This window comes from Aethalodelphis obliquidens, unplaced genomic scaffold (assembly GCF_003676395.1).
Source record: "Aethalodelphis obliquidens isolate GAN/ISIS:26980383/991018 unplaced genomic scaffold, ASM367639v1 scaffold19, whole genome shotgun sequence".
Taxonomy (NCBI): Eukaryota; Metazoa; Chordata; class Mammalia; order Artiodactyla; family Delphinidae; genus Aethalodelphis; species Aethalodelphis obliquidens.
Genome location: NW_020837963.1, coordinates 2,824,455 through 2,835,153, shown reverse-complemented (window position 1 = coordinate 2,835,153; position 10,699 = coordinate 2,824,455). Strand labels below are relative to the sequence as shown.

The following is a 10,699-nucleotide window of genomic DNA, read 5'->3' as shown; positions in this document are numbered from 1 at the left end:
ATGCTCAACAGATGATTTAGCCTACTGCTCTTTTTACTGTTTATAGGGAATGATGTGATACCTAATCCCTTTTCAAATATACATGAGAACCAGCCTTCACAAACCTAATCCTGAAAGAAGAAAACACTAAAATTTAACCAATACCAAGTTTATCTGAAGTAATTATACATACTCACTAGCAATGATAAGGAGTTAACTAAATTCAGTATTTCTGCATACACTTCTAATTTCCTATACAGAATTACCCTGAGAAACAAAAGCTCCTTAGGTCAAGACCTTACAGTGTATATGACTGCAGAAATTAAAATTGTCACAAGAATTACCTAGCTAGTGAGGTATCCTTTGTTTCAAGGGCCACAGCACTGTCAACCAAAGCATTCAGATACCTGGAACCAGTGCTAGAGAGATTGGCAGGGGAAAAATTCACACTCTCCAGGAGAAGGTCTTGAAGATGCTTAGCTGAAAAGATGTAAGAGTTTTATGGTGACTAAGATCTTTGTTTTGCTTTAATTTTTAACAGCTTTATTGTAATCTTTCACATAACATATAATCCACTCACCTAAAGTATTTTAGAACATTTTCATCACCCCAAAAAGAAATCCCACACTCTTCAGTCATTATTTTCCAGCTACCCAACCCATGAAGCCCTAGCAACCACTAACCTACATTCTATCTCTATTCATTTGCCTAATTTGGACATTTCATATAAATGTTATCATATAATATGTGATCCTCTGTGACTGGTTTCTCTCACTTAGCATAACGGCTTCAAGGTTCATCCGTTCTGTATCAGTCAGTACTTCATCCTTTTTTATGGAAGAATAATATTCCATTGTATAGATTTACCATATTTTATTTATCCATTCATCCATTGATGAACATTTGGATTGCTCCCACATTTTGGCTATTATGAATAACGCTGCTATAAACACTCATGTATGGGTTTTTACATAAACATATGTTTCCATTTCTCTTGGGTATATAACTAGGAGTGGAACTACTGGTCATATGGTAACTCTATGTTTAACTATTTGAAGAACTGCTAGACTGTTTTCCAAAGCTACTAATTTTTACATTCCTGTCAGAAATGTATGAAGGTTCCAATTTCTCCACAGTGTCATCTTCACCAACAGCTATATTATTTATTTTTTTTGCACAGTGATCATTCATAGAACTGATTAATGATCGGTAAAATGATAATCCAAGACCTTGTCTTTTTGATTATAGCCATCCTTGTAGGTGTGAAGTGGAATGTGGTTTTGATTTGCATTTCCCTGATGGCTAATGATGCTGTGCTTGCTGGCCATTTGTATATCTTCTTGGGAGAAATGTATATTCATATCCCTTAACCTTTCTTTTTGGCCGCAGCTTATGGGATCCTAGTTCCTTGACCAGGGATAGAACCTGGGCCCCTGCAGTGGAAGCGTGGGGTCCTAACCACTGGACTGCCAGGGAATTCCCTCCCTTATCCATTTTTAACTGGGTTGTCTCTTTATTATTCAGTTGTAAGAATTCTTCATTTATTGTAGATATAAGTCCCTTATCAGATATACAATTTGCAAATATTTTCTCCCACTCTGTGGGCTGTCTTTTCATCTACTTGATGGTATCCTTTGAGGACAAAAGTTTTTAATTCTGGTGATGTCCAATTTACCTACTTTTCTTTTGTTGCTTGTGTTTTTGGTATCATAGCTAAGAAACCATTGCCAAATCCAAAGTTATGAAGATATACACATATGCTGTCTTCTGAGTTTTAGATTCAGCTCTTACTTTTAGGTTTTTCATTCATTTTGAGTTAATTCTTATATATGTTATGAGGCAGGGTCCAATTTCATTCTTGTACATGTGGATATCCACCTATCCCAGCACTGTTCACTGAAAAGGCTATTCTTTCCTCCATTAAATTGTCTTGTCATCTTTGCCAAAAATCAATCCACCAGGAGTCTGACTTCCAACATAACAGTGTGAGGAGCTCTGCTCACCTACACTCCAGTGAAACTGGTGAAAATTGTAAAAAAAAAACAAAAAGCAAAACAAAGATATACCCCCCAAAACAAAACACAACCATTTAAAGCTTCTGGAAATGCTCCTAAGGACAAACAGCAAATGAAGAAACATCTGTTCAAGAAAATCTATTAAAATTCAGTGAGGGGGCTTCCCTGGTGGCATAGTGGTTAAGAATCTGCCTGCAAATGCAGGGGACACGGGTTCGAGCCCTGGTCCGGGAAGATCCCACATGTCACGGAGCAACTAAGCTCGTGTGCCACAACTACTGAGCCTGCACTCTAGAGCCTGCGAGCCACAACTACTGAGCCCGTGTGCCACAACTACTGAAGCCTGCACGCGTAGTGCCCATGCTCCGCAACAAGAGAAGCCACTGCAATAAGAAGCCCGTGCACTGCAATGAAAACTAGCCCCTGCTCACCGCAACTAGAGAAAGCCCGTGTGCAGCAACAAAGAGCCAACACAGTCAAAAATAAATAAATTTATTTAAAAAAAAAAGACAAGGAGAAAATCTTGAAAACAGCAAAAGAAAAATGACATATACTAGGAAACCTCAGTAAGATTAACAGTCAACTTCTTGACAGAAACAACGGAGCCCAAACGGCAACAGGATAACATATTCAAAGTGCTCAAAGAGCAAACTGTCAAGCAAGAATCCTACACGTAGCAAAGCTTTCTTTCAAAAATAAATGCAAAATGAAGACTCCCAGATAGACAAAAACTGAGAGAATTTCATTGTCACCAGACCTTAAAGGTAAATGCAGAATTATAAAGAGCATAAATGCATTTTTTTCTTCATTTTTCTCTTAACTGACTTAAAAAGCAATTGGATAAAATAATATTTATATAAGGTATTGTTGGGTTATAGAAATGTATCAGCACAAAGGATGTGGTGGTAGTAAAGGGCTAAGGAAATGACTACAGATGGTTAAGTAATAATATAACAGTATACTGTTGAGTCCATAATATTATTAGATGTAATATGTGTAACAATAATACCACAAAAGCAGGGAAAAGAGGAACAGAGCTACATAGGAGCAACATTTCTCTATCTCACTGGAATTAAGCTAGTACAAATATGAAGCTGAGCTGGTAAGATTTATTTGCAAACCTCAGAGCAACACTAAAAAGAACTGAAAAAAAAGAAGTAAAAAATCACTTTAGAAATTTAAATGTTACGTTAGAAAATATTTACTTAATGCAAAAGAAAGCGATAAGGGAAAAATAGCGAAACAAAAAAAGATGTAATATATAGAAAATGAAAAGTAAATTGGCAGATATAAATACAACTATATCAATAATAACATTAAATGGGAATGCATTAAACAATCCAACCCAAAGGCAGAGATTATAAGACTGAAAAAAACAACAGGATCCCACTACATGCTGTCTATAGGAGACACACTTCACATTCAGAGATACAAATTCAGGCATAACTCAGAGATACTGGGGTTCCAGAACACTGCAATAAAGCAAATATTGCAATAAAGAGAGTCATGTGAATTTTTGGTTTCCCAGGACATATAAAAGTTATGTTTATATTATACTGTAGTCTATTAAGTGTGCAATAGCATTATGCCTAAAAAACAATGTACATACCTTAATTTAAAAATACCTTATTGCTAAAAAATGATAACCACATCTGAGTCTTCAGTGAGTTATAATCTTTTTGCTGGTGGAGGGTCTTGCCTCGATGTTGATGGCTGCTGACTGATCAAGGTGATGGTTGCTGAAGGCTGGGCAATTCTGTGGCAATTTCTTAAAATAGGACAACAGAGTTCGCCACATTGATTTGACTTTTCCTTTCACAGATGATTTCCCTGTAGCATGCAATGCTGTTTGACAGCATTCTACCCAAGAACTTCTTTCAAAACTGGACTCAATCCTCTGAAACCCTGCCACTGCTTTAATCAAGTAGGTTATGTAATATACTAAATCTTTTGTTGTCATTTCAACGATCGTCACAGCATTTTCACCAGAGTAGATTCCTTCTCAAGAAACCACTTTCTTCGCTCATCCATCAGAAGCAACTCCTCATCCATGAAAGTCTTATCATGAGATGGCAGCAATTCAGTCACATCTTTAGGCTGCACTTCTAAGTCTAGTTCTCTTGCTATTGCCACCACACCTGCAGTTACTTCCTCCACTGGAGTCTTGAACCCCTCAAAGTCATCCATGAGGGCTGGAATCAACTTCTTCCAAACTCCTGCTAATGCTGATATTTTCACCTCTTCTCACGAATCACGAATGTTTTCAGTGGCATCTAGAATGGTGAATTCTTTCCAGAGGTTTTCAATTTACTTTGCCCAGATCCATTAGAGGAATCACTATCTATGCCAGCTATAGCCTTATGAAATGTATTTATTAAAGAATGACTTGAAAGTGGAAATGACTCACTGGAGTAGCACTTTTAATATCCTTCAAGAACTTTTCTTTTGCATTCACAACTTGGCTAACTGTCTGGCATAATAGCCCTAGCTTTCAGCCTGTCTTGGTTTCCAACATGCCTTCCTCACTAAGCTTCATCATTTCTAGCTTTTGATTTAAAGTGAGAGGCATGTGACTTCCTTTCACCTGAACACTTAGAGGCCACTGCAGGGTTATTAATAGGACTATTTTCAATTTGTTATGTTTCAGGGAATATGGAGGCCCAAGGAGAGGGAGAGAGAAATGGAAAAGTCTGAAATATTGTGAGAATTACCAAAATGTAAGAGATACGAAGTGAGCAAATGCTATTGGAAAAATGATAGATTTGCTCAACACAGGGTTGCCACAAAACTTCAATTTGTAAAAAAAGACCCCTCAATATCTGTGAAGTGCAATAGAGCAACGTGCAATGAAAATAAAGGATGGAAAAAGATATATAATGCGAACAGCAACCACAAGAAAGCTGAAGTGGCTATACTAATATCAGATAAAATAGACTTTTTAACAAAAAATGTTACTAGAGATAAACAGGGACATTTTATAATGATAATACCGTCATATGATACAAAGTATTCCCCCATTACAACGGAATGAAATTAGAAGTTAGAAAGAAATTTGGGAAACTCATAAACATGTGGAATTAAACAACATACTCCCAATAACCAATGCGTCAAAAAGAAATCAAATCCTTTGAGGTGAATGAAAATGAAGACATAACATACCAAAACTTAGGGGATGCACCTAAACCAGTGCTTAGAGGGAAATTTATACTTGTAAATTCCTAGGTTAAAAAAGAAGAAAGATCTCAAATCAATAGCCTAAGCTTAAAACATTTAAAAAAGAAGAGCAGACTAAACCTAAAGCAAGCCAAATGAAAGAAATAATAAAGAACAGAGTGAAAGTTAATAAAATAGATTAAAAAAGAAGAAAAAATCATTAAAACCAAAGGCTAGTTCTTTGAAAAGCTCAACATACTTCAAAAACCTTCACCTAGATTTAAAAACAAGAATTTTTTTTGTATTGGAATATAGTTGATTAACAATGTTGTGTTAGTTTCAGATGTACAGCAAAGTGATTCAGTTATACATGTAGAGTACCTATTCTTTTTCAAATTCTTTTCCCATTTAGGTTATTACAGAATATTGAGCAGAGGGACTTTCCTGATGGCACAGTGGTTAAGACTCCATGCTCCCAATGAGGGGGCCTGGGTTCGATCCCTGACTGGGGAACTAGATCCTACATGCATGCTGCAACTAAGAGTTTGCATGCCACAACTAAGGAGCCGGCAAGTCGCAACTAAGGAGCCCACAAGCCGCAACTAAGGAGCCTGCCTGCTGCAACTAAGACTCAACATGACCAAATAAATAAATATTAAAAAAATTAAAACAATGGCAATAAAATAAACTATAAAGCACACCACTATGAATATCAGGTGACTGTCATTTCCTTAAATATATATATATATATAGAGAGAGCAGACTTTCCTGTGCTATAACCTTCACCTAGATTGACTAAGAAGAAAAAAGACTCAAATTACTAGCATCAGAAGACAGTACATTCCACTGATCTACCTACTTAATAAAAAGGATTATAAAGGAATACTATGAACAATTGTACCCAGAAATTTAGATAACTTAGATGAAATGGACAAATTCCAAAAAGGACACTAACTACTGAATCTAATTCAAGAACAAGTAGATAATCTAATAGACCTACAGTAAGCAAAGAGACTGAATTAGTAATCAAAATCTACCCACAAAAAAAGCTCAGGTCCAGATGGTTTTACCATTGAGTTCTATAGATTACATAAAGAATTAATACCAATTCTTCATCAACTATTCCAAAAAATAGGAAGGAGGGAATAATTCTCAACTGTTTCTGTGAGGCCAATATTATCCTGACACTAAAACCAGAAAAAGACATATTAAAAGGAAAGAAAACTACGGACCACTATCTGTTATAAATATGGATGCAAAAATTCTCAACAAAATACTAGCAATTGAATCCAGCAACCTATTAAAAAATTATACACCATGAGGACGTGGATTTATCTTATGGATAAATGTTGGATTAACGTCTGAAAGCCAATTCATGTAACACATCATATCGACAGAATAAAAAACTAAAGTCATATGATCATCTCAATAGACAGAAAAAGCATCTGACAAAATCCAGCACCCTTTCGTGATATGGACACTCAACAAAGTAGGAATAGAAAGAAACTTCCTCAACCGGAAAAAGGGCATCTACAAAAAACCCACAACTCACATTGTGCTCAACAGTAAAGACTAGATGCTTTCCCTCTAAGATGAGGAACAAGATAAGGATGTCTACTCTAATAGATGTCTACATCTATTCAACATTTTATTGGAGGTTCTAGCTAGGGAAATTTCTTTTAATTTTCCTCCTCAACTGAAGAATTGGCAGTATAAAGAATGAATGTTTTCAATAGTTTCATCTGTATTTGTCACGATTAAAAAGTCTTCATACAGGGCTTCCCTGGTGGCGCAGTGGTTGAGAGTCCGCCTGCCGATGCAGGGGACACGGGTTCGTGCCCTGGTCCGGGAAGATCCCACATGCCGCGGAGCGGCTGGGCCCATGAGCCATGGCCGCTGAGCCTGTGCGTCCAGAGCCTGTGCTCCGCAACGGGAGAGGCCACAACAGTGAGAGGCCCGCGTAACGGAAAAAAAAAAAAAAAAAAGGCTTCATACAAAACTTTTACATCCTTTCCCAATTCCTGAAAATATTTCCAAAATGTTCCAATCTTACGTGCTGCAAAGAACTGTACTGTGCAGAAATAAAAACTAAATCAAAGAAATGATTTTTTGCTCAAAAGTCATTCAAGTCCTGGGGGCTATAGAGTATCACTACTCAAAATTTAGAAACTCTGGAAGCAGGAGTTCCTTAACAGTGTATATGAATCTATATTTGTTACAAGGTTCCATAAATTTTCTGTTCTCTGCTTGACAGCTTTGCTGTCTAAAAGGAGGAAAAACTTAGAAAAGAGGAGTAACAATTAAAGGACGTGGTGGGGGATACTTCCCTGGTGGCGCAGTGGTTAAGAATCCGCCTGCCAATGCAGGGGACATGGGTTCAATCCCTGGTCCAGGAAGGTCCCACATGCCTCAGAGCAACTAAGCCCGTGTGCCACAACTACTGAGCCTGTGCTCCGTGAGCCACAACTACTGAAGCCTGCATGCCACAACTACTGAAGCCCGGGTGCCTAGAGGCCGTGCTCCTCAACAAGAGAAGCCACCGCAATGAGAGGCCCACACACCGCAACGAAGAGTAGCCCCCGCTCGCCGCAACTAGAGAAAGCCAGCACTCAGCAACAAAGACCCAACGCAGCCAAAAATAAAAATTTTTTTTTTAAATAATAAAAATAATCTTAATATCTTAAAAAAAAAGAAAAAATAAAGTACATGGGGGGTTGGACTTCCCTGGTGGCACAGTGGTTAAGAATCCTCCCACCAATGCAGGGGACACAGGTTTGAGCCCTGGCCCAGGAAGATCAACATACCGCGGAGCAACTAAGCCCATGTGCCACAACTGCTGAGCCTGCGCTCGGAGCCGCTTGTTGCTCCGCAATAAGAGAAGCCACAGCAATGAGAAGCCCACACACTGCAACGAAGAATAGCCCCCGCTCAACGCAACTAGAGAAAGCCTACCCGCAGCAACGAAGACCCAACGCAGCCAAAAATAAATAAATAAATTAATTAAAAAAAAAATAAAGTACATGGGGACTTCTCTAGTGGTCCAGTGGGTAAGAATCTGCGCTCCCAATGCAGGGGGCCCAGGTTCAATCCCTGGTCAAGGAACTAGATCCCACATGCGTGCGACAACTAAGAGTATGTCGCAACTAAGAAGTCTGCATTCCGCAACTAAGAGCCCACATGCCACAACTAAGACCCATCGCAACCTAAATAAATAAATATTTTAAGAAAAAAATAAAGCACATGAAGTGTAGAGTTAAGATATCAATGGTGGCAGGGCTCTTCTGGATACTTTAGTACAGAAAATAGTCAAAATTTTGTATGTATTACTAGAAACATTTGCTACTTAATATATGCCACCCTAAAAAGTACTCAAGGAAAAAAAAAAGTACTCAAGGACAGCCATGAATAATCTTACTTTTAAAATCATTCGAATTTTCATTACATAATAGTATAGACAAAAAGAAAGCTCTTGCAAAATAAGATTTTTCTGGACTCAAAGCCCCTTTCTCCATACTTTATTTTAATAACTACTAAAACAAAATCATTTAAAATTTAAACAAGTTTAAAGGCATACGGGAGAGTATGACTACAAAGGAGCATCACAGGGGAGGTGTTTGGGGGTGACAGAACTGTTCTGCATCTTAGCTGTGGGGGTGGTTCTCAGAATCCATGTGTGTTAAAACAGTACACCAAATAAAAAGTCACTTTACTGCATATTAATGTTTTAAAAGAAAACTGGAAAAAAGCACATATGCAATAGATTTACAATATAAATTGCTCTACATTCAAAACAACATATGTAACGTATGCCATACACCTGCTTAAGTGTAGGCAAACGTAGATCTCACTTCTTTCCTTTTGTATATTCCCAATCTTTATTTTTGTGGTTTGTGTTATAAAGACAATGGATGTGTTGAATACACTTTTTTAAACTACATATGCACAGCAGAAAATTCTCATGCAGTCCCATGAATACATGGCAACAGAGTGATTTGTTCAAGTCACAGTTCATGGCTGCCACCTCAGGTGTCATGATGGCTCATTATAACTAAAGCATGGAGACTGGAAAGAGACCAAAAGATATGTAAGTGAAAAACCACAGGTATCGTATATGTCAGGCTAATAAGTTTAGACTCTTATCTTTTAGGGGTTACTGTTTCACCATCAGAGTATCAATAAAATATATACTATAATGAAATTTATGATAGTTACTATAACAACACAGTGTAAGCCAAATCTGGGTAAAGTAAAGAAGCAAAACTGGCAAGTAGTCTACACTAAATCAATCTTGTATACTTCAGTGTTAAACAATTTGGTTACCTCTAGTTATTATCTCATTCAACACTCTGGAATTAATCTCACCTTCTGATTCATATTCCCTTGCTTTTTGTTTCAAGTCCTCTATTACCAGGTAGACATCCCTGTCCCGGACCCTGTTGCGTTCTGAAAGGTGATGCAAAATCTGCGTTGTCCGCGGATTCACCTCATATTGTGGAATGGGATGATCTCCAAATATTTTTTTCAACCAGGCAGCAACCTAACCATTACAAGGGATACAAATTTTGTAAGCCTTGTTTTTTGCAATAGCACGAAGAAAATATGGCCAAGAAGTGATGAGTAGCAAAGGAAATGCTTTCCATGAATATTCTGGCATCCTACTTACTTCACATCCTAATTTGTCTTTAGGGAGAGAGATATCAGATGTCAGGAAATAAAAAGTGAGCAAGCACAATAGATAAAACTACCAGAAAACAATCTATCCTTTCCCAAAGCTACGAAAGCAGTATAGGCTAATATTTTACATCACTCGAATAACTTTAAAGATCAATATGCACGTGCTAAGGCATTATTACAGTTGCAAAGTCTGAAAAAAGGGTTGTCCTCAACACACCACAAGACTCGCAACGCCAGGAAACTCCTAGAGCTGGGATGCGAGACACTGAAGCAGGTCTGGTGTGAAAATTCTGGTAGGAAGCAGCAGTGAACGGCTAGGCTTGGCTGGAAGTTGACTTTGGGTTCAGAAGTCCCCCTCCAGTCTCCAGGGGTAGGTTTCGTACCAGGGGGCTCTCCTCAACCCCTCTCCAAGCTCGAATCCTGGCAGGGAAGGCCGGGAAGGAAGGGAAACTCGCTTTCCAAGGGTGGGGGTGGGGGGCGATGGTCTAAGGAGGGTGGGGCGGGGAGGCTCTCAGATCTTGAAGGCGGGGCTAGATATGGACCAGCAGAAAAACAAAGTAAAAGTGGCGTGCCCAGGAGATCCGCCGGCAGGGTGGGTGTATGAAAGACGCGGTTTCCGGGATGCCGCAAAGCCCCGCTCCCGCCCCATCACCTGCGCCTCTTTCTCCTCCAGCGCTTCCATAGCCGCCACTCCCGCCACTTCTCGAGCAGCTTCTCGCGGGACAAGCGCCCCGCTTGCTCTGACGACCCCGCCCGCACACCGTTGGGCACGCCCCCTTTGGGGCCCGGGATTTCTGGGAGTTGTAGTTTTTACTAGGACTCCAGGCGCTGAGCCCTTGGACTAGGCTGGTCCAAGGCTTCAGCACTGCAACGCTCTC

General features: G+C 39.0%; 1 protein-coding gene across 2 annotated transcripts in view; it reads right to left on the bottom strand.

Annotated features, from left to right (window-relative positions):
* The window catches only part of HAUS1 (HAUS augmin like complex subunit 1), a 15,793-nt gene extending 5,215 nt beyond the window's left edge, over nt 1-10,578 (bottom strand). The window contains exons 1-3 of one of the 2 annotated variants that reach the window (XM_027118411.1): nt 10,474-10,578; nt 9,510-9,684; nt 324-459 (exon numbers count right to left, since the gene is read on the bottom strand). In XM_027118411.1, the coding sequence (XP_026974212.1) occupies nt 324-459; nt 9,510-9,684; nt 10,474-10,503 (341 nt within the window). In that variant the 5' untranslated portion in view covers nt 10,504-10,578. The remainder of the gene's footprint in view (nt 1-323; nt 460-9,509; nt 9,685-10,473) is intronic. The other variant, XM_027118412.1, reaches the window with a different exon arrangement.
* Nucleotides 10,579-10,699: the final 121 nt, after the last annotated feature.